This window comes from Strix aluco, chromosome 25 (genome assembly GCF_031877795.1).
Source record: "Strix aluco isolate bStrAlu1 chromosome 25, bStrAlu1.hap1, whole genome shotgun sequence".
Classification (NCBI taxonomy): Eukaryota; Metazoa; Chordata; class Aves; order Strigiformes; family Strigidae; genus Strix; species Strix aluco.
The window spans coordinates 2690355-2712587 of NC_133955.1; the positions used below are offsets into that span (position 1 = coordinate 2690355).

The window sequence follows — 22233 nt, forward strand, 5'->3', positions numbered from 1 at the left end:
TGCAAAAGAACACGAAAAAACAGATTGCTGTGACAACAGGCATGTCAGAGAAGATAAAAATACCTCCTCACCAATCATGCGGGGAATGTTAGTAACATAAAATCCCCGTGGTCATCTGGCTTTCAAACCTGTAAAAAGTCATTTCACAACATTGACAGTGTCCCACAGCCAGGCCTAAGGTTCCGCTCTGAAGTGGGATCCGCGAGTTATCACCAAAGAGGTTCTTCCGCTCGGCAACACTGGAGTAGGAGGAAGGAATTAGAAGTCCCTTGTGCATCTAATACCCAGGATTATTCTCATGGAATATTTCCTTGGATCCGTCCAGCTGATGTAGGCCTCAGTCCTGTAACAGACTCCAACTGAGTGTGGGGGGAATGCAGCTGTGTCAGGGTCAGGATTTTACTCATTATGGCAATGAGGTGAAAAAACACTTTTACATCAGTAATTCCTGTACGTGGGTGCACGTGGGACATTTTAAAGGCTGGCAGTCTTCACAGTCTATACATTCTACAAAACCTAAAACAAGAATTTTCAATCAATTTATCCCCTTCTAAAAAGTTAAAACTATCTATGCCAGACAGACATTCCCCTGTGATTTACACATGTTTCTGCGTGAGTATATCTCACCTTAGTCTTCTCACTTTTATTTTCATCAAAAAGCAGACTCTGTCAGGACACCCCTCTCATGACGGGCCATGGCTCCACACAGCATTTGTTGCAGGCAGGTTCCTGTCACGGAGGTGGGATGGGGCTGCAGTGGAGCTACAGAGACACGGCCAGAAACGCCTGCCCCTGCCCGGGCCCACCCCAGGCGAGGCACAGCCGCTCCAGCCACCAGGCTTCAAGAAGTTAAACCAGAGGTTGGGGTCTCTTTTTTTTCCCCCCTTTCATCAGTGGATGCTTTTTACCTGAAAGAGAATCAGCTCCTGACTTTATCTGGTGCCACGACATAAAGCTCAGGCAAATCAGAAAAAAAAAAAAAAAAAAAAGAGTGGAGAAGCACTTTGAGCCACCCAGCTGCAGAATCGAGCTTCCCAGGGAGCTGCCACAGGAGCAGGGCCAAGGGTATTTGCATGCCTGAATTTAAGGGTGCGGCCACAGAAAATGGGGCAGAACTCAAGATACTTCTGTAGCCACATCTCAGAAATGTTCTCTTTGGGCAAACACAAGACCCCATGGCCTTGGAGAGGCACAACATTCTTCTTGGCACAATGATGGAGCAAAAATGAGTCATTGGTTTCCAATACAAGATTGCAGACCTGCAGTTTTGAGCCTAGAGGATCAGGATTATCATTTAGAACCACATATCAGCCAAAAAACATAACGCAGGTCACTACGTGTTTCCCCTTTGATGGACACTGCAACACCTTTGGTTGCCTCACGCGGCCAGCTGAAGGGAGAGCCCGCTGCTCTGAGGGACAACGGGGCTCTCCCGCGGCTCAGCCCCAGGACGGGGCAGCCTGGCCGGCCCGACGAAGGGGAAGCCAGGCGGGACTGCCCAGGCCAGGTCTGCCTAACACCGCTCAGCAACAGGGACGCCGCTCAGGGCCGAGCACCGCGGCGGAGCCAGCCCGTCCCCTCAGCACTGAGGGCGGGAAGGGGGCGCGGACCTGCTCCTCAGGACTCGGCCGGGCGACCTGGCCTTCCGACTGGCCGCGGGTACTGCCTGTCACCGCACGTCACCCGCCGAAACCAATAGGCGCGCAGGGAGCGGGGCGGGGGGCGGGGCTTGCCGGGGCCGGGGCCGGTGAGCGTCGCGCGCCGGTGTGGCGGGGCAGGTAGGGCCGGTGGGGGCTACGCTTGGGGCGGGCTGAGGGGAGGCCCGGCCGGTTCCCCTCCTTTCCCTGCTCCGCTTCCCCGCCGGGGCCTGGGCTGTGAGGGGCCTCGCCGGAGCGGGGCTGTGGGGAACCCCGGTGGTCGGTTGCTCGGTGGGTCGGGGCGCGCCGGTGACGGCGGCTGCCTGCGGCCTGGATGACCGGAGGCGTCCCGCAGGCCGGGCCCCTGCAGCGGGGTGGAGCTGAGCTGTGGAAGCCCCTGAGGGGCTGAGCATCCGTGGCCCGCCGATGGGAATTGAGGAGTCGCCACCGGGGGAAATCCCACTCCTGGCGTAGGACCGGGAGCCCGAGTGGGTCGGGGGTGGTTAGAGCACAGATCCCGGCGTGGGGCAGTGGTGGGCAACGTGTTGGAGCCGTCGGAGATTTAGTCTTAGAAGGGCTTCAGATGATGTTAAATGTGAAGAGTTTACTGGGGTTGCTCCCCAGGAGAAGGGTCCGGGATGGTGCGTCCAGTCGTGCTGTGGGCATTCGCCTGGGGGGTCACGCCTGGGAGCTGCCACGCTCCTCAGTCACGACCTCTGAGACCTTCACCACGCGTGAGTCCCCCTCCTCCACTGGCATTCAGAGTGCTGTTGGGTTTTGGTGCAGGTCCAGGTGCTTTTAGGCAGGTGGCTGCTGTAAACTTGGCTGATTGTCTGGGAGACAATAGCTTTAAGGCACGTATGAAGGGCCCCTTTGGACACAGGTCAAAGCTGGAAAGAGCTTTGTGTAAATCGCCATTTGTGTGGCCGCTGGTGTTTTACAGTTCATGATGGGTGGAGTCTGTTTAGGTGTCATTCCAAGTTTTTATTTTGTTACTAGTAAACATGGTATTTTCCCCTGCTTTTATTAAATCACGTGTTTTACTTTGCTTTTATTAAAAATGAGAGTTACGAGTTGTTGGGATGATCTGAATTTAGTTGAGCAGGCTAAACCTAAATTTCAGCTACATGCTGCATTGTTGAGTTAAAAATTCGAACAAGTAGCAGCCCAAAACCACGATGGGGAATGTGCACTGTGCAGCTCAAATAAGTCATAGTTTAGCCAGAATTTTTGGTAAAGGGCTAAAACCCTGATGTGCAAGGGTGTCTCCAAAGAAACAACCTTTGTTTCAGGAGATTTCTGCTATCGGGTGCAAAGGGTTAAGAAATCCTGTGATAAGATGATAGGACTGGAATGCATTTTAATATGTTTTGGCAGGTCAGTTTGTTAGAAGCGGCTAGTGTTTTGTTTAGATAAAGAAGAGAGGAATTTGGTGTTTGTAATCCATAACATTAATTTTTAGAGTATTGACATAAGATAAAGCAAACAGTGATAGAATATTCCAGTGATGTAAATACTAATGGAATTATGTTAGGTAATAGAGTGTAATCTCCTGGAGTAGCAGTGGGATTATGTGTGCCGTATGGAGCTGATTAATGAAGGTGTAAATTACCTTCCCTGAATAAAGCTGTGCTGAAGTGGCTTTTCAGAGCTCTCCCCAAGGTGGCACCAGGAGGCCTGCTGTGCCTTTGGTCTCCAATCGTGCTGCTGTTGCCAGCCTTAAGACTAACTTTGCTTTTTGTGGCAAAATAAAAATGAACTCCTATTCTTTTGGATTTGTGCAAACGCACGTCTCTAGAACAATTTCATCTATGCATATATAGCAAAAGGCTACCAAGCTAGCAACTTGAAATCGTTTTAAAAAATTAGGATTTTTACTCAACAGGTGTTTTGGGGTACAGGAGGTTTAGGCATTGGTAAATATTCCACCCCCTTGCCATAGTTCATGGCTCACAAGAGGGGAAAATACATTGAGCCATATGCTGACTCAAAGCAAAACTTTGAGTATCAGAAGATGAATGATTTAACATTTATTATACAGTGCTGCAGTGAGGCCCCAGTGTACTTCTTTAGGTCACTTTTGGTCCATGTTTCTCCCGGTTCTGTATCTTTTACTGAGCAGAATTGTCAGCAGTGAAATACCTGTTGCAGATCTCCACAATAGTAAGAGAGTAACAGGAGGTTATGCGGAGTTGCAGAGGTCAAATTGTAGGGAAGTCAGCAATATTTTTTGCAGGACTGCGGTAGTTTGGATGTGTGGCTTTAGATGGTGGAAGCTTTTTTGATAGGAGTGTTTCTTGGGATCTGTGCGTTTCCAGGAGTTTCTGACTGGCATCAGCCTTGATTCAGGGATAAATTTCTACTTCCTGGGCAAAATAGAGGCAAGTGGGCCAAAAAAAATAGCTCAAACTAACTCATTCTGGCTCCATTCAGCTGAGATCCTCTGTCCTGGATGTGAATTTTTATTTTCTCAGGTTTCCATGATGTTTGCGCAGTGCACTCAGAAGTGTGTGAGCTCCGTGCTGCTGATCACGCTGCTGTGCTGCATCCTTTCTCCTCCAGCACAAGCCAGCAAGGTGAGTGAACAGCTTCAGGCACAAAACCCAAAAATGGCAGAGAAGCAACCATTTTTCTGTGGAAGTTTGCAAAGATAAAGAATGCTATAGCAGATATGTATTTGTGATATGTAAAGCTGTGGATGTATGTGACAATGACCTCTGCTGCGTTTTGGAGTGCGTTTTAAAACTTATTTGAAAAGTACCTGGTGTCTGGAGCAGAGGTGCTCAAGACATCTTAAAACTGTGAAGTTACTGATGTGAAAGAAGCCGTGCAGGAAGAAGAGACATGGTGTGAAGCCCTCGCTCTCTTGGAGAGCGTTTTGTCTTTTCCCACACCCCCGGGTGGTGAGGGCAGCAGAATATGTATGTGTTTGCTCGCTGATGCCATCTCCTCTTGCTTCTGCAGAGCTCGGAGGACATCCGCTGCAAGTGCATCTGTCCCCCGTACCGGAACATCAGTGGGCACATTTACAACAAGAATGTGTCGCAGAAGGACTGGTGAGTTGTGGGTTGAAGCCTGAGGGGTCAGTCCAGGAAAGCCAACGCTCGGGAGTCTCCAACTGGTGCTAAGGAAGTGAATTCCCTGCCTGTGCATTTGCAGAGGAAGTTGTTTTGGTAGGTGATGTCCAACCCAGGCGAGGGGCATTTCTTGAACAGAGATTGAGGAATCTGGGAGGTGTGATTTTTTTTTTTTTTCTTTTTTTTTTTTTTTAAAGTCATGGCTCTCAGCAGATGGAGGGTGTAACCCTCCAGTCCCTTTCAGCTGGACCGAATCCCTGCAGAAGGCACTTGGACAGTCTATCCCAGGGACTCTGGGCTAGCTGAGCTGCAAGGGGAACTCGTAAAACCAGATCAGCATTATCAGCCTGACAGGCAAGCTGGGACACAGAAAAAGTCACCCCAGCGTCCTTCCACGGAGCATTGGTTTCACCTTCTCCTGTTGCTGATTTTTGTTTCTTTGTGTTGCAGCAACTGCCTGCATGTTGTGGAGCCAATGCCGGTGCCGGGGAATGATGTGGAGGCCTACTGCCTGCTCTGTGAGTGCAAGTACGAGGAGCGCAGCACCACCACCATCAAGGTAACTGCGGGTCTGCTCCCTGTGGCTGGCTCCTTCTCCTTGCTGTGCCACACCTTCCCAGGCACAGCTGGACCGGTGGGTTCCTGGAGAAGAGCCCAGAAAAGGAAAATAAAACTATCACAGCTAGTACACGGTGGTAGTGCCCGGAGCACCGTGTCCGAGTCAGGAGGGCTGCTGGCAGCAAGGAGCAGGCTGCACAGGAGCCCAGTCTTCTTGCTGAGGAGGTGTGACAGTGCCAAGCACCTCTGAGCGGGGACACAGCTTGTTGGTCTTGTTGGTTTTACGTGTTCTAAATTGGCACAGCGCGGAGAAGATCTGTACGGTTTATGCGGTGATGGCACTTGCGTCTCATCCGCCTTCCCCCAAGTGCAAGAGACTTTCCAGTGCGCAAAATTAGAATGAGAGAAGAGATCAAAGATCAGAGGCAGCTGTGAAGGGAGCTTCCTGGCCTCTGTGGTGCTTCTTACCTACACTACTGATCCTTTTCCACTGTGCTGTCCTTAACTGCAGGTGATCATCATCATTTACTTGTCGGTGGTGGGGGCACTGCTGCTTTACATGGCTTTCCTTGTGCTGGTGGACCCTCTGATCCGGAAGCCAGATGCTTATACCCAGCCCCTGCACAATGAGGAGGAGAATGAGGTGAGGGTGCACATGGGTGGTTGCAGTCATGGTGAGGCAGGGTGGTAGGGTGACAAGAGAATGGCTGACGGGGAAACAGAGTGACCTAGTGCATGTCCCCTCTGACCCAGCATGGGGCCAGTGCCATTGCTTTTGGGGCACTTACCAGAGGTAAACATTTAGACTCAAATCTGTGCAGATCGTGCTGAAGCAGAAGGGAATATTTGAAGTACAAGTTCTGTATCACGAGCCCAAGACAAGACCCATCCTCTGGGGCAGGGGGTGGCTTTTCACCAAGTGGCCTGAATTTGGTATGTCCATCTAGATGAAACCAGAAGTCAAACGGTTCCTGTTTGTGCAGTGCCCTGGTTGTACTTACGTGGTGGTGAGCTTCCAGGAAAGGATGGGTTTAATTATTTGCTAAAACATGGCGCTGGCTGTTGACCCTGCTCTGGGGCTGGGCCCTGTTGTATCTTGTTCCTTGTGCCTCTCCCCAGAGCAGAATTTCACTCAGATCCCATCTTTTTGGGGTACATTGGCGTACAACATCTTGGACAAGAAGATTAGGACCCAGCAGCAAAGAGAGAGCTCCCCCTCCCCCTCAGATTTTGGGGGAGGACAAATTTCTTGCTGCATGAAATTCATGCAATTTCAGCATCCAGCATACAACATCCTTCCCCTTGGGAGAGAGGCGGTGCTTTAGGGGGAATGATTCCTGGGGGATTTCAGAACGAGAGCACCCTGACTTGTAAATCTTTTCTCCTTCCCCTGAGGCTTCCCTTCTCTTGTAGGGAAATACAGGAGGCTGAAATGGGGATGCTCTCTGAGAGGAGGTGGAGGCAGAGCTGATGGCCAGTGTGGAGGAGTGGCTGCAGGCACAGTGATTAGCTCTCATGCTTGATTGCATCTGTGGCTCCCGCTCTGTTTGCGGGTTGCAAGAGCTGTCCAAGACTTGCTGCCTGTTAGTGCAGCGTGTGGCTCTGCGACAAAGCTTCCCCTGGGGCTTTCTCAGTCAGACACAGGCAGTTTACACGGTGCAGTGCCAGGCAGAGCTCTCTCCTGGAGCTGAGCTCCTTCCCTTGGTGGAGCCCCAGGGCTGTGCTTGGGCTGCTGCCCCAAGCCCCCGCTTGCTGGGAGGAGGCTCCTGAGGAGGCAGTTCCCTAGCACTGGGTGACTCTGGATGCTACTGAGGAGCTCAGTTGCACTTTGAGAAGGGAAGCTGCAATGTTTGAAGATACTCTCCTTTCCTAGTCTGAGAAAACCACTGGATCAGACTGTCCCGTTTATACTTTGTTGTAAGTATAAACTATTTGGCCCAGCTCTTTCATACGCTGATGTAAGTGAGGAGTAGCTGCTCTGACATGCACAGTCTATCCATTACCTCCCTCTGCTGAAAAAAGGAGGTCCTGCAGGAGGAGATGAATTGTATCCTAAAAGTATGCTTTTGCTCCACAGCAGTAATTCAGGTTTAGATCTAGGTGCACACTGTAAGTGCCTGATATTAGGTGAGGCTTATCTTAGCTTCACTGTGCTGGACTGTAAACTCTTTGGGACAGGCCTTGTGATTGCCGCAGTGTTTGTGTGCCACGATGGAGCCAAGGGACCTTCTGACATTACTGCGGTGTAAATGTGGTTGTTTGGAGCAGCCTGGACAGCAGGGTGGGACAAAAGTCCTGCAGCACCGTCCGAGAAACAGATGAGCAGCTACTGTGTAAGCTCGTGCGCTGCAGACAACGGAAATTGTTGGCCCGATTTCGCAGGGTGATGCAGTTTGTTTAAGCAGTGGCTCAGTGCAGACTCCTGGCAGTGGATTTCCAGCACAGGTTTAGACTTAGTGCAGTTCCTCTCCTGGCAACTTTTTATTTGGGGCCTGTGACTTTGCCATGGGTGGTCCCCAAGAGCTGGAGCTGGGGGGGTGGTGTTGAGGAGCTCTGAAAGTGAGGTTCTTCATCAGGACAACTCAAGCCTTGAATTGCTCTTTCAGTTGAAATTTCTCCCACCACCTTCTGTGTTTGGGCTGGGCATGCCTTGATCTCTTTCACCGTTTCTTTCCATTGCAGGATGCTCGCTCCTTGGCCGCAGCCCCCACCCCGTCTGGTGCTAGAGCCAACACAGTGCTGGAGAGGGTGGAGGGGGCCCAGCAGCGCTGGAAGCGCCAAGTGCAGGAGCAGAGGAAGACAGTTTTCGACCGCCACAAGATGCTGAGCTAGATCTCTGCTGAGCAATGCAGCACCACTTCCCAAGAGACAGGATAGCTGCGCTGGTCGAGACGGACAGCGAGTCATCCTTCGGGACATCCGTGGTGTTTGACTGAAAGCTCTAAACCTCTCTGATTTACCGTCTTCGTAGAGAGAAGCAGACCACAATGCTTGCCTCTGGTTTTGTCCCCCTGCCCTTTACCTCTCAGCCCAGAGGCTCCTTAACCCTTGCCCGGCTGAGATCCGCGCTGATCGTTAGCCCCGTGGCTGCATGTGAACGGTCGTACGCAGCGCTGCTGCCCGCCTCGGGGGCTGGCTCGAGCGGGGGCTGCAGCTCCAGCGCTCTGTGCTCGGCCGGACCCTGCGGGCACCGCGCACTGGGACTGAAGTCTCGGCCAGCCCACCCCTGCATCGGAGACAGGGGTCTCAGTACGGAGCGTTGGAAGCTGGCTGAGTCTTCCTGGGATAAAAGTAGTGGGATAATTTTTTGGTGGGGTAAATTGTGTGGCACTCCTCCAGGATGAAGAAGCCACCGCCTCCTCCAGTTTGCACTGATGTTAACTGGGCGTCGCGGTGCGTTGCCCTGGCGGGAGGAGGAGGAGGGAGCTCCCTGCCAGTGCTCAGCTGCTGCTTGCACTTACCCTGGTGTAAACGGAGTGGGTTTCCACTCTCTTTAGTGGAGTCCATCCAGATTTACACCAGCATAACTGAGACTGCAGCTTGTTTCTGTGTAGGTGAATATCACAAACCTGATTAGTACATTCACAAGTAAGAGACCAACAGGTTGATTTACATTTATGTGTCTTCCTGCTTTAGCAGTGGATAAAAACATACTGAGGAGAAAGCTTCCTGTTTGTACCCACATTGGTAACTCTTGATACTCTCACAGTGTGGTCAGGAGCATTTGTGTCCAAGAGAACTGGAGCAAAGGCTCTACTGGAGCACTGTAAACACTTGTCTGGGTCCTGAGGCCTTACAAAGGGGACACTTGTGCTGCTCAAAACACTCCGAGAGCTCTGACTGCACTGGGCTGGGTGGAGGAGACCGAAGGGATTCCGTACTGTGTGTATTGATCCCACTGAGAACACTCACAATGTCAGGAAGGTGCTGGAGTTAATCATGTAGCATCTCTGTATTAAATGCAGACAAAGATCTATTACACGGCTGGCTTTTTTTTTCAGGGAAAAGTCCCATCATACCAGGTCTGGGGCTCCCAGCACTGCGCGGCTGCTCTCCAGGCTGCCTTCCAGTGCTCAGAGGTGAGTTGATGCAAGACCTCAGGACCGAGCTGTGGTTACGGCCCTCGGGTGTTTTGGCACTGCAGGTGGGTCCTCTGTGCCCCTCTGTGCTCACAGCGGGATTGTCTCACTCGGGGAGAGCTGGGCTTAAACACTGGCAAACCAGACCAGTCCTGCTTGGCACAAGTCAGTGACAGGCTGCTCTGCACGGTCTCGCGGGAAGGCTGAGCAGAGCAGAATTCCTCGTTTGTTTAAAGCTGAGCAATTGTTGCTAAAAGCTGAACTGGGAGAGGTGCTGGTCACCGCCTCACATGCAAGTGCCAACAGCTTTTGGTCGAGCTGCCCAGCAGGATCCAGCCCTCCAAGCTGATCCTGCCAGACCAATCCCAGCAGAAGCTTTCTGGGGGCTTTGTGTGTTACCCTTCAGCACCTCGCTGGGCTATAAAGCACCCAGAGCTCCTTGCTGTACTAAGGTCACGTTTCCCACATTCCGTGGTGTTCAATCGTTGGACCTCTCTCCCCGTTTTAGAAAGCCCATCTTCCCCATCCTTCCCCCTCAGTGTGAATCCTTCATGCACACAGGGAGTGGTGCCTGGGAACTGCAGCCCCCCGAGAGGGAGGAAGATGTGTTGGAAGGGTCTGAACAGCTGCCGTGGCTGTTGACCAGAGACCGAGCCGGTGTGCTGGGTCCATCTGGTGGCCGGTGCCCCTCTGATTGGCACTGAGACATCGGGGCCACCAGCAGCAGGGCTCCTGCTCCCCACATCCCTGATCCTGGAGGATGAGGGGTTTGGGGAGCAGCATCCCCACACCTTCCCCTGACCCCTCCCAGGAACTGCTTGAAACGGGATAGGAGAGGGAAAAAAAAAATGCAGGTTAGAAATCAGGAGTTGGGCAGGTTAGAAAACTTAAATGGGGAAGGAATGGCGTGGAGAGATTACAGAAATGCCACTGCCTGGTTAATTATTTGGTTTGTCAATTAGCTGATTAGCTTTGTCCTGTAATACCATCCTCCCCAGGAGGAAATGTTTTCTACTGCCCAGCCTGAAACTCCCAAGCCTCTGCCACTGCCTGTACGCCCTGCCCTGCTCCCAGCCCCCTCCCAGCAGCACCTGCCGACCCTCTGGAGACCAGCAGCAGTGCCAGTGGGACTCAATAATTTAATTCCTTATCAAAAAAGGCAGAAGAATTAAAGGCCCTCTCAGTACAAAGTCCAGCCGCTTCGGCAGCCCGCCACAGGGGTGGTCAGGTACCTGACGCGGTCCAGACATCGATGCTCTGGATGATGAGCCACTCGCTCTGGTCCCGGGTTACGCGGATCCTCACGCACTCCACGGGGCCGGGTGTGCCCCTCTCCAGCCCCCGCTGCTCGAAGGTTCCCTTCTCGAAGGTGCCCACGGTGGTGTAGGCAGAGCAGTCCCGGCCATCAGCCCGCCGCCGCCGGCCCAGCTCCAGCACCCCTGCGTGCAGGAAATCACCCCGGCGCTCATCGGAGCCCGTGCGCACCCGGACACGGGTGACACGCGCCGGCTGCTGGAAGACGATGGAGAAAACGCTGCCAGCTGCTGGGTCTTTACCCCAAAAATACCCCTCTGCTGTGCTGTAAGCCTTGAGGGGCTCGTAGTTCTCAAAGACAGACATGCTGGTGAACACGGCCGCTGGTGGGTTGTCTGGAAGGTCCAACGCATCGGCCTGGAACTCGTCGTCCTCCAGCCGGTTGACGGTGCCCTGGAAGGAGGAGTAGAGGCCCATGTGCTGGAAGAGGGAGGGCTTGAAGCGGATGACGTCCTTCTGCGTGAGCAGGAGGCGGAAGTGGACCAGCAGCCAGTCGCAGGGCATCTCCTGGTAGAAGAGGAGGAGGAAGCGAGCCAGGCGAGGAAGGTCACTGGAGCGGTAGAGCTTACCGATGTAGCCCAGCTTGGAGAACTCGAGGGTGGCCCAGTTGGAGCCTTCCTGGGAGGCCAGTGCCTTGCGGATGGCTGTCAGGAAGGACTTGGCGCACCACACATCGTCCTCGATCATCAAGTAGTAGGAGGAGAGGTTGGCAGCAAAGGCGAGGAGGAAGGCGTAGTCCACGTTCTGCTTGGACCTGAACCTCACCCGCTCCTCCGGGTCGTTGTAGTTTCTCTTGAGGCCCTTCAGGGTGGGGTAAGACTCGTGGGGAGCGTGGATAAGCAGGAGCCGGCCCAGGAGGATGTGGTGGGCAAACTTGTGGGCGATGTTGGCAGCCACACGCATGTTCCACCTGGGGTCTGCATCAGCCAGGTGCACCACCACCACCATCTCCTGCAGCTCCTCCTCCGTCGACTGCTTGAAGAGGGATTGGAGCGTGGCTGGGAGGTAGTAGCCACGTGGCCGCCGCACTGACGCCAGTCCCACCGCCAAGAATTCTGCAAGGCAAAGGGTGGGCGTTAGCAGGCTGAGGGATGATCTGGGATGCACCATGGTGAAGTTTTCCCCTGCAAGCCACAAGGAGGGGGCTGCAAAAAGCTCTTTGCATGGCCAGCCCCCATGGCCAATGCTATTTATGGCCCCACGTCCAAGGCTGGCAGGTCCTTTCTGAAGCTGAAGCCCCCAGCGCCTCAGGAGGTGCCCAAAATTGGCCCAAATAGCAGGAAGAGGACAGGATGGAAGCCAGGGCTCCTCTGAAGAAGAAATACTTGGGAAAAACACCTTAAAAAAAAAAAAAAAAAAAAAGCCAAACCTGGGGAAGGAACAGTGCAGAGACAGTCTGTGTGGCAGAGATGGCTTTGTGGTGTGGCTCCGCATTGTGGGTGCAACCTGGCTGGGGTGAGGCATCCTTCTGCCCTCCCCGCAGCCCAGCTGTGGCTGCGTTTGTTCAGCCTCGCTGCACCTTCTCTTGCTGCTGGTCTGTGCTGCACCGCACACATACTCGACCTCTGGCTTCAGCGCGGGCTCGCCTGGGGCTGCCCTAAGCTCCTTCCCATGGTCTTTGCGTGTGAGTTGCTTTTCGTGCGCCTGTCCAAGAGCTTGACCCACATCTCCCACACTATGCGGCTGTCCTGCTCCTCCAGCCCCACTATCTCCATCTTCCTGATGGGAGAGCAGGAAACTCAACCCCAGGGAGATGGGCTCTCAGCCACCCTCTCCATAGAGGTCTGGGAAACTCAAAATGTCTGTAGTCACCCCAGTCCCAAAGTGCAGAAGCTTGGAGCACACAGACCTTTCTCTACCCCCTCCATCTCCCCAGGCAGAGCACCGAGGGCTGGCTGGGGAGGAGGGCACCAGGTATGAGTGGGTTCCCCAATCCCACAAAGGCTGGAAGCAGACCCCTCCCCACCCCAGTGGTGATGGGGCAGGTCCATGCTGGGAGAGATGTGCAAACCCGGAGCCCTGCTCAGCCCGGGGTGCTGGGACCACTCACTTTTGTGGGGTGACAGGGAGCCAGCGAGGAGGTGGTAGGAGACATTGTGGAGTGCAGAGAGGTCATCCGTGTTCTGGAGGATGCGCTGGGCTCCTTCGGGCTGCAGCATCTGCAGGACCGTGGCTGGGGCCAAGCCCCTAAGCTCCACCTGGATGGGAGCCGCAGGCAACCAGGTCAGACCCCAGAGCACCATGGGCATGCATGAGCGAGGGGGAATGACAACAGGGGAGGGCAGAAATTAGGGGGAGCCCCTGTCCTGCCCTCCCAGCACAGGGGAGACTCAGGTGGAGGGGCAGCCCCAGGGAGAGAAGGCAGAGCTGGGGTGTGGGGGTGATACAGTGCAGGGAAGGGAGCAGAGCTGGGGTTGGGGTCTGTGTGGGTCAGGTGGGGAGGGAGGATGCCCCAGTGGGACAGAGGACTCACCTCCAGGGGATCCTGTTCTTGCTGGCTGCCCCCATGGAGGAGAAAGAGGAGGAGGAGGAGGAAGGAGGCTGTGAGCGCAGCCGTGAGGTAGCGCTTCAGGGAGCATCGCATAGCACCGGGCCGGCACGCTGAGGCCTGCAGGAGGAAGGGGTGTGTCAGGTCAGGACACAGCCTGGGCAAAACCACCCTCCCTGGGCAGGATGGAGAGGTGGCACCTGGCTGCACCCCCGGGGCTGACCCCTCTGCCCAGAGCCCCCAGGGGTGCGCACCCTGGGGCAGCCACGGGGTATCGGGAGGCACCCACACACCGTCCCTTCAGGCAGGCAGGCGAGGGACACTGCAATCCAGCCAGGAAAAAAATCAGCCAGATGATACAATCCTCCCTGCCAGCCCCACCAACACCCTGTGCAGCAGCTGCAGGCAGAAGAAACGCAGGTGACACACCTCAGGGAAGGCTTTCAGGTTGGGGTGGCACCCCAGGAGCAGTCACCAAGATCTCTGGACGTGGCACCAAGCCCTGGGAAATGCTCAGGTCTCAAAGGAGCCTGGGCTGCTCTCCCAGCCCCTCCTGCCTGCCCTGCTCCCCATCTGCCTCTGGGCAGCCACCACCGGCAGCTGCGCTTGCCCTGTCCCTTGCTTGGTAGGACAAGAAAGCCATCCCGGAGGAGGAAAGAGTGTCACCTTCAAGGAATTTGTACTGCCCTTGAGATACTTCACCTTGTAGCAGAGGCGTGGCAGGAGGCTAAAAGGCTCCTGTGTTCGCCTGGGGTTTTTCCATTATAAATATGACCAGGTCTGCCCTGGAAGAGGAGAAACTGGAGACCAAGTGAGAGCCCAGCCCCGTGGGGCAGACACAGACAGCCCCATCCAAACTGCTCACAGCGCGCCAGCTTGTTTTGCTCAAAGCATCTTTGACTGTAAACGGGGAGGAAAAGCCATGTAGTAAAACACTGAGAAAGCTGCCGGCCCTCCTGGACACAGGCTGGGCTTTACCCAGGACTTCTCCTTAAATTCATCACTGTGTCAACCGCCAGTGCGTAGCGGATGCTCCTGGCCCACCCGTGGCACCCAAACAGCAGAGGCTGGCGCAGCACCTCTGTTGCCATTGTTCTGGAGTGTGGACTGGGCTTGTTTTAAGGAGAAAACCACTGTTTTCCTGCCCAGAAGTCCTTTTGGGGATTGTTAGCATCTCAACAGGCCAGTGCAGAGCTGGTCCCTGTGATGCAGCAGCTGGTGCTGTCCTTGCCGTGCTGACCTCACCCAGGAACGTGGCTCCTTACTTAGAGATAAGTGATTAAAACAGAGCGAGCTGCTCTCTCTCAGGGAGGGTTGAGCTGAGCTGTGGCATTAGTGAGACCCATCTCAGCCAAGGGGAGCAGAGGAGCAGCCTCCCCTAAGCTTGAACCCAGCAGTGACTGAGCTCTGGTTAGTGCTGGTTCTTTGAAGCGCTCGTGGGGACAACAAGGTCCTGGAGCTGCTTAAAAATCTCTGTCCTGGTCACAGCAGAGTGGGGAGAAGTGGGGGCGCTCACTGCCATGGGCCCAAAGCCCCCCGGCCTCTCCTTCCCCCACAGCAACAGGGCCACAGCTGAGTGGGGAGCAGCTTTAGGGACCCATCCTGGGCCAGGGGACATCGTGCCCTGAAGCCACCCTGGAGGTGGATTTCTGAGCCCGGACCTCCATGATCTGTGGTGCAGCACCGAGGCCACGGGGCAAGCTTGGAAAGGCGAGGCTTGGCAGCCAGCCACGGGCTGGGCGTATTTATGCTCTGGGTGGCCAAAGGTTTTTCTGGCTGCTAAAAGGGCATCTGGCTGCCAGCGGCCCATCCTGGATGGAAAACAAGGTGCTGCTCCGCACCCCCAGCCCCCACAGGCAGCAGTTTCCTCCATGGAGTGGGAGCAGGGAGCCTGTGGGGAACAGGGGGTGGCAAACACCTCGCCCGTCCAGCATCACGGGCTTAGCAGAACAGGGGGTAAGGAATGCTGCCCCGTAACTCGCCCCGAATTGGGCCCATGGAGGAACAAAGCAGCCCAGCTAGATGGGCACAACCAGGGGCCACACCACTGGGACGCAGCATCCTCTCTGCTCCTGCTCTGGGGGCCTCCACAGAGCATCCCTGTCCCCACTCCTGCCCAGCACCTCGTTCACCTTCCCCACGCTCAGCACCCCACTGGGGATGTCCCCAAAAGCCATCCCCCTGTGGGGACATTGGGCCAGTGGCCAGGAGCAGCTGGCTGCTGAGAGCCGCTCGCCCAGAGCCAAACTCCTCCACTTTGTTAGGAGACTCCCAGCCAAACGGGCTATGTGACGCAGCAGCCATGACTCAGTCCAGCAGTGGAGGGGAAGGAGAACGAGTAAATACACGGCCTCTGTCCCACGAGGCTCCGAGGAATGGCCGGATGCTCCCCACGCGCAGGCGGCTCCAGCTGCTTCCTCCAGCGCTGGGGCGAGCGGGGCTGTTTGTACAGGAGGAGGGGGGAAGAACCAGGGCTCACCCTCCCACTGCCAGAAGCACCTTTCCATGCTGGGGGAAACTGAGGCACGGAAAAAGGTTGTGTCACCCAGTGGGGTAACGGCCAAGTCTCCTGCATCGTGGGTCAGTGCCCCTCACCGCCTCCCCGTGGGGGTCCCCAGGATGGAGAGGGGCAGGGTGTAACCCAGTGCCAGAAATCACCCCTGGCCTGAGCAGAGGACATGGCAAGTTGTAGCAGCACTATGTCCCCGCGGGCAAATCGCGGCTGTTTGGGGCTGCGTGGGACAGGATGATCCTGGCAGCCAGTGTGGGGTGGGGTCTCTGCTCTAGGGCTCATCCCGCAGGAGCAAGGGAAAAGCTGCATTTCAGTAGCTCAGGACTCCAGGAGCCAAAGTTTTAGGTCAACCCAGGTCTCCCACAGCCCCCACGGCACAGGGGGGTCTCCGCAGGCAGCCTGGCCCGGGGACGCTTGGGTCTGATCCAATCCCTGCAGCTGACAGCATGGGGACCCCCAGCCCACAAACGTGCCCTCACCCCACCCAGGTCCCCCAGGCACCCCTGGCCCAGGGCACCCCTCTCCCGTGCAGCCGCATCCCGTGACACCAGCGAGATGGCTCCTGCCCAGCACCGCTCCGGACGGGCCCACCGAGGCAGCGGAGACTTACGGGGTGCGCGGCCGCCCGGCGTGGGGGCGCCCGGTGGAGCAGCCAGGCAGCGTCGCCGTCTCGCTGGGGTGCTCGGCCCTGGCAACTTCCCAAGGACTGGCTGGACTCTGGTTTCTCGCTCAGCAAAGCCCCACCCCGAGTCCTCGCCTGCCTCCCGCACGGGAGGAGCGTCCGCCAGCAGCCTCTGCCCCGCACCGCCGAGCGCCCGGTGAACCGGCCACGCTGGTGGGGACCCCAGTCAGGATGGGGCAAAGGGTCCCCGTAGGGCAGCCTCAGCTTCCTCCCCCAGGACTGGGCGTCCCACGATGGCAGCAGCTGGGTCCCACCCATCCGCTATCTGCAGCCCCAGTCCCCCAGGCAGTATGAGCCCCCCGCGAGGGCTCTCGCCAGGCTCCAGCACCCCAAACTCCCGCGCAAACCTGCCACTTGGGTGGCGCTGGGGTGAAGACACGCTGTGTGCTGAGCCAGGAGTCTGGTGCCGTGGAGCTGTTGCATCTTTTCACCCCCATTTGTTTTTCAGCCCTTGTGCTGAGACAGCAGAAACCTCCAGGGCTGCTGAGCCAGAACCGCAGCCCCCAGCACCCCAGGCCAGGGCAGAGCTGGCTGCCAGGATCCCACCCTGGATGCACCCCACGGGGCACCAGTTTCCCCACACACTCCAGCTTCTGGCCGGAGCGCCGGGCAGCGCAGCGCTGGCTGGGAACGAAGCCCCGTCCGTCCCCACGAGCCAACGGGGGCCTTGTGGGGGCCCTTCCCATGGCCCAGTTTGTGCCCAGCTCCTCCACCTCCAAGACTTGTTTTTCTCCCCCCACTTCTCTCCTCCAGACCCACAGCAGGAACCTGGCCCCAGAGCACCCACAAGTCACCCAACAGCATTGCTTGCACCCAGCTCAGAGCCAGGAGCTTCTCATCTTCCGACACTACACATGGAGAGGAAGATCCTTCCCTTTCCCTCCCTCCCATCCTCCCCCTTTACCCACACAGAAGCTCGGATCCCATTTCCCTCCTCTCCTCACTGTCCTGGACCTCTCCTACCTTTGGACAGGCCCCAGCGCCTCTTCCCAGGCTCAGTCTTCTACAAATCCCCCACAAAGCCCGGGCTGCCCGGTTCAGATGGAACCACCAGCCTCAGACACCTCCGCAAGGACAAAGGTCGCTGTGGAGAGACAAGGTAGGGCAGGAAGCAGGTGGTGGCACCGGGCAGGAGAGGAAGAGATGTCTGCAGGCTCCTGGATCTGCTTCTTTCGCTCTTCCCACGCTGTTTTGATTTTTAAATCCTTAAATTCCCGTGATGGGATGCCAGGCTCTGTGTCCGTGGGGTCACAGGGAGGTCAGTGGGGACGCCCTGCCTGCATTGGAGCAGCAGCAGGTTGGTATTTGCACCCAGGCAGGGGCTGGAAGAGGCCGTGAGGGCCCAAGAGGGTGGGATGGCGCAACCCAGCAGATTTGCTGTTTAATCACACATGGTAAGGAAGGGATGTGGGGTTTAGTGGCTCACGTGGGGTATTGAAACGACTGGCAGCAGCTGCAGGACGGGGAGGGCTTTTCTCACTGCAGATGCCCCATGACCCCCATCCCTGTGCAGGAAGGAACCAGGGCTCGGTCCTTCCTGCCCTTGCAGGGAAGAAGGGAAGGGTGGGGGGGGCCCATGGTGCCCAGTGCAGCTCTGAGGTCCCCAACACTCATGGGTGCAACAGGCAGAAATATTTGCCTTTCAGGGAACACACAGCATGCTACGGGGTGCAGCAGAGCCACCAGAATCCCCACGAGCCATCTCAGGGTGCAGAGCTAGGGCAGGATTTGACCCCCTCCAGGCACATCCATGAGCCGGCCCAGAGCGGGAGAGGAATCCACAGCCAGGACACAGCCCCCAGTGCCCACCGCAATGTGGTCCTGGGTCCTCCTGCCCTCCAAGCAAGTCCTGCAAGCCCAGCCTGAGGCAGCTCATCCCGTCACCCCCCTGAGCTACGGGGCAAATCCCAAATGCTGGTTGGGGTTCTGGAAAAAGGCCCCTTCTCCTATTTCCACCCCCAGCAAGGGCCATGGCGCAGCCTCAGCACCCAGGCACAACCGGGGCCCGGCCCCCAGAGCTGCTCACAAACCCCGCTCTGGCCCAAAACATGGTGCTCACACTTTCTACTCGCTGAATAATAAATAATTATTATTTTCCTGGGGGACAGAGAGGTGGCTTAAATGGGGCTAAAAGGCACGTTTCTGTCCCTTCCAACTATTCTATTCCAATTCTATTCTATTTTTGCTTGTTCTTGGAATAAACTGGAGAAGAGAGAAGCCCCAGGGTGCAAAGGCTGTTTTGATGTGGGCACACGACTGTGCGGGCGCAGACCCAGCCCGGGGGGCCAGGGAGGAACAGGCCCACGGGGACCCACAGCAGGTACCGGCCACCCTCCCCACAGCACCCAGCCCTCGCCCTGCCCTGGCTCAGCTCCTGTCTGACACCTGATCCTGGACAAGGAGAGGGGCAGGGTGAGCCCAGGGGGGTGGCCAAGCCTCCATGTTTCCCCTGGGGAAACCAGAGAGCCAGGCCAGATCCACTTACAGTCCTTCCATTATTCAGGAGCCCGAGCAGGACAAAGCAGAGGTAAAACAGGGCCCCACGCAGCAGGGAGAGCATCGGGGCTCCGGCCATCACAAGGCCAATCTGGGGCTCCGTTTCCACACCACCAGGGACCCTTGTGAGTCACATCCTACAGGAAAAAGTGATTATCTTACACCAAACTGCACTCTCTCCTGCCCAGAGCCCTGGCAGGGACCGTGGAGACCAGCTGGATCCCAGCCTCACTGCATCCCGCCCCTAAAGAACACAGAAAATGGATTTTTTTGGCAAGCAGCCTTCAAGAAAGGCTGGGCTTGGGGGACAGGGGGTGGAAACCCCCGTGCTTGGGGCTGAGGTCTGGCCAGGAGTCACAGACATCACTGAGCAAACCTCAGCGTGAGGTTCCCATGCCCCAGGTAAAGGGGGAAGGGGAAAACACACCCAGCCTCCGCAGCATCCCTGCCACCTCACGGGCGTCCCCACGCCGATCCCTGCCAGCGCTGCTGGTCAGCACGGCTCCCTCACTGGAGTCAGCGTAAGCTTTGCTACTTGCAAAGGAAAAGATTAAAAATCGTTCTTCTGCATTTTATACATTTCAGCCTTGAAAAAGGCGGGCACAGGAGAGGCACCTCTTTGGGTTAAGGGCATCTCTCCATACTGAAATATCCTTATTTGAAACCAGCCCGTCTGATGGGAGCAGGAAACATCCCATCCCCCTGCTCCTGCCCTTACTGCCTGCACCACGCGAGGACCCGCGGCCCAGGGGGTTACGGGGCTCAAAGCCATTCACTGTCTGGAGCAGATGTGCTGGAGTCTCTCTGCCCCAGAACGTTAAGCACATCCTGGACATGCCACACGCCCGATGAGAACATATTCCTGCTCTCACTGATGTCAGAAACACGCAGTCCTAAGGTTTGTTCTGTATTTCTTCAGGGAAGCAAGAGCACGGCCCAGGCTGCTGTTCCCATCCCCATTCAGCTGGTGCAGCTGAGGGCAGTTTTAGAGGGACACCACCCTGCTCTGTCCTCCTGCCACCCAGCCCAGGGCCAGGACCCGAACATCTCTGCCCCCACCCTCCACATCTGTATCCTGGGTGCAGCAGCAGCAGCAGCAACCAGGCACACGGTGCTGGCATCACCGTGCAAAACAGAGCTTTCGGGGTGCATAGAGGAAAACACCTTGAAGCATGTTCTTCAAACGCCTCAGACTCTGCAGGAAACAGGCTTTGATGGAACAGAGACCTCCCTAGGAGAGCGCACACCAGCCAAGAAGAGCCCCTGCCCAAGACAGGGGTAACTGTGCAAGCTGACTGTGTTTCACTTACTCAACTCCACATGACCACTGAGGGCTCATCACTGAGTTCAGCAGTATTGAACCCCACCGGAAAAAGGGAGCTGTGGTTCACCCGTTGCCCTGGAGCAGTTTCCTTCTGCACAGACGCTGCCACGTGTTGCAGAACACTCAGAGCGTGCAGCCGCAGCCTTTACACACAGCTGCCTTCCCCTCCTGCACCACAAAGCAGCCACAGCTCAGACCTGGCTGCACTATCGTGGGAGGCAGCTCCGTTAACACCGTTACAGCACGTTTTCTTGCCCAGTATCTCTACTTTGACTGACCTACTTTCAAAACTTACCTGGTGGGGTCAACACATGTTCAGCAGCAGTGAAAAGGAGAACTGTGAGGCAGTTTTCCCAAATATGTTTGTTTGAAGTCAGCATCACAGAGCCTCTAACACAGTCCAAGTGTGGGGCAGATGTCACAGAATCCCAGAATCATCTCAGTTGGAAAAGCCCTTGAAGCTCCTCCAGCCCAACCATGAACCTCACCCTGACCGTTCCCAACTCCACCAGATCCCTCAGCGCTGGGTCAACCCGACTCTTCAACCCCTCCAGGGATGGGGACTCCCCCCCTGCCCTGGGCAGCCCATTCCAACGCCCAACAACCCCTTCTGCAAAGAAATCCTTCCTAAGAGCCAGTCTGACCCTGCCCTGGCGCAGCTTGAGGCCATTCCCTCTTGTCCTGGCACTGGGTCCTTGGTTCCAGAGACTCATCCCCCCTCTCTGCACCCTCCTTTCAGGGAGTTGCAGAGGGCCATGAGGTCTCCCCTCAGCCTCCTCTTCTCCACACTAAACCCCCCCAGTTCCCTCAGCCGCTCCCCATCAGACCTGTGCTCCAGACCCTGCACCAGCTCCGTTGCCCTTCTCTGGACACGCTCGAGTCATTCAATGGCCTTTCTGGAGTGAGGGGCCCAAAACTGTCCTTGGTGGTGATTTACAGAGTGGCAGACACACACCCAAGCAGCTCCTCGCAGGCAGCTGCACAGAGATCACGGGGTATTTGCATATTAAATTCAAAGTGAGATGGCAGAACTCCCTCCCTCTCCTTCCAGGAGCTTCACTAAACATTATACATGGAAAAGTGTTCAGTTACTCCCCCTTGAGACAAGACGCGATGTGAAATAGGAGCTAATCATCGATAGGCAGCAAAACGCAGCCCAGAGTTCCTATTCCCACTGTTGCTCACCTGCACCCCAGCACCAACTCTGCTGCCACTGCTCTTCCACGAGACCCCATCTGTCAGCAGCAAGACGTTTACCTGCTGAATTAATTCTCCAGCCCAATTTATTCTGGACACAACAGACAGGCCCAGCCTCTGTGTCCTTCCCTCCTCAATCAACCCAGAGCCACAGAAAATTTCAGGGCTGCTTCTTCCTCACAGAAATCAACTTGTTTAGTCAAGAACCAGATCACTGATTGCTTCTGGGCTTTCCAGTGTCAACGGGCCAACACTGCTCCACTGCTCTTCGAAAAGACACAGAGTCAAGTCCTTCATCACTGCTTCAGTTATTTTAGCTTATCGCCTCATCTCTTCTCCCTCCCTTCATTTCCTCTGAAAAGCACCTTCTGGTTTTAAAGGTTTAGATCTTCATTCAAAGAGCAAACATCAGTGAGAGAATCTTTACATTCAAGAAAGCCTTTTGCCTTACAAATCCTCTTTGAAATAATTCCTTTGTTTGATCATTTATGCTTTTTTCTTTCCTTAAACTCATACCTGTTGGACTGTGAATTAGCATGACTGTTGATCACTGCTGCTTTGCTTACTGCTTCTCAGGCACTGAAATGTCACACTGTGTTTGAATGCAATCCTGCTGCAGTAAAACAAACAGGGATTTTGTTTGTAAATTGTTTCTGGTCATATTAAAGCCGGAAAGTAAAACCTCCTGCTTCTTCCCAACCAACAGAAAACAGGACCACTTTCATTAGCACCAAAAGGATTTTAAATGAACAGTTCCAGGGAGCTCCTTTCAAATCATAAAACGTGAATTTTACATAAAAGTGTGTTTACAAATAGTTTCTGCTTTACACTTAGCTCTGCCCATCACTGACCAGAAGTTATATACATAC

General features: G+C 55.5%; 2 protein-coding genes across 9 annotated transcripts; one reads left to right on the plus strand and one right to left on the minus strand.

Moving 5' to 3' along the window:
* Window positions 1-1737: 1737 nt before the first annotated feature.
* Window positions 1738-9248, plus strand: TMEM9 (transmembrane protein 9). Of its 2 annotated transcripts, none has more exons than XM_074850620.1 (6): window positions 1738-1778; window positions 4112-4213; window positions 4602-4693; window positions 5165-5273; window positions 5784-5915; window positions 7955-9248. In XM_074850620.1, the coding sequence occupies exons 2-6, from the start codon at window positions 4118-4120 to the stop codon at window positions 8102-8104; spliced, it is 579 nt and encodes a 192-aa protein (XP_074706721.1). In that variant the 5' UTR covers window positions 1738-1778; window positions 4112-4117; the 3' UTR covers window positions 8105-9248. The 2 variants fall into 2 exon arrangements, with proteins under 2 accessions (XP_074706721.1, XP_074706720.1); XM_074850619.1 differs by lacking the exon at window positions 1738-1778 and adding an exon at window positions 2255-2371.
* A 1228-nt stretch (window positions 9249-10476) lies between these two features.
* LOC141934832 (alpha-1,6-mannosyl-glycoprotein 4-beta-N-acetylglucosaminyltransferase) lies at window positions 10477-21997 on the minus strand. 7 transcript variants are annotated; one of them, XM_074850613.1, is made up of 6 exons: window positions 21881-21997; window positions 18833-18980; window positions 17311-17624; window positions 13139-13273; window positions 12716-12863; window positions 10477-11720 (listed from the first exon to the last, which is right to left on the minus strand). In XM_074850613.1, the coding sequence occupies exons 4-6, from the start codon at window positions 13247-13249 to the stop codon at window positions 10576-10578; spliced, it is 1404 nt and encodes a 467-aa protein (XP_074706714.1). In that variant the 5' UTR covers window positions 13250-13273; window positions 17311-17624; window positions 18833-18980; window positions 21881-21997; the 3' UTR covers window positions 10477-10575. The 7 variants fall into 7 exon arrangements, with proteins under 7 accessions (XP_074706714.1, XP_074706713.1, XP_074706716.1 ...); XM_074850612.1 differs by lacking the exons at window positions 17311-17624; window positions 18833-18980; window positions 21881-21997 and adding an exon at window positions 16695-17051 and having other exon boundaries at window positions 10477-10790; window positions 10908-11720; XM_074850615.1 differs by lacking the exons at window positions 17311-17624; window positions 18833-18980; window positions 21881-21997 and adding exons at window positions 13856-14053; window positions 16276-16307.
* Window positions 21998-22233: the final 236 nt, after the last annotated feature.

Bases quoted from the DNA above. Each gene is read 5' to 3' on its own strand.
- LOC141934832 (XM_074850611.1), bottom strand. From the start codon at position 17,033: ATGGGAAGGGCCCCCACAAGGCCCCCGTTGGCTCGTGGGGACGGACGG. The intron at 12,864-13,138 runs GTGAGTCCTCTG...GCTCCCATCCAG, and splicing joins AAGAACAGGATCCCCTGGAG to GTGGAGCTTAGGGGCTTGGC. The intron at 11,721-12,715 runs GTGAGTGGTCCC...TTTGCCTTGCAG, and splicing joins CTCCCTGTCACCCCACAAAA to AATTCTTGGCGGTGGGACTG.
- TMEM9 (XM_074850619.1), top strand. From the start codon at position 2,276: ATGGTGCGTCCAGTCGTGCTGTGGGCATTCGCCTGGGGGGTCACGCCT. The intron at 2,372-4,111 runs GTGAGTCCCCCT...TTATTTTCTCAG, and splicing joins CTCTGAGACCTTCACCACGC to GTTTCCATGATGTTTGCGCA. The intron at 5,916-7,954 runs GTGAGGGTGCAC...TTTCCATTGCAG, and splicing joins ACAATGAGGAGGAGAATGAG to GATGCTCGCTCCTTGGCCGC.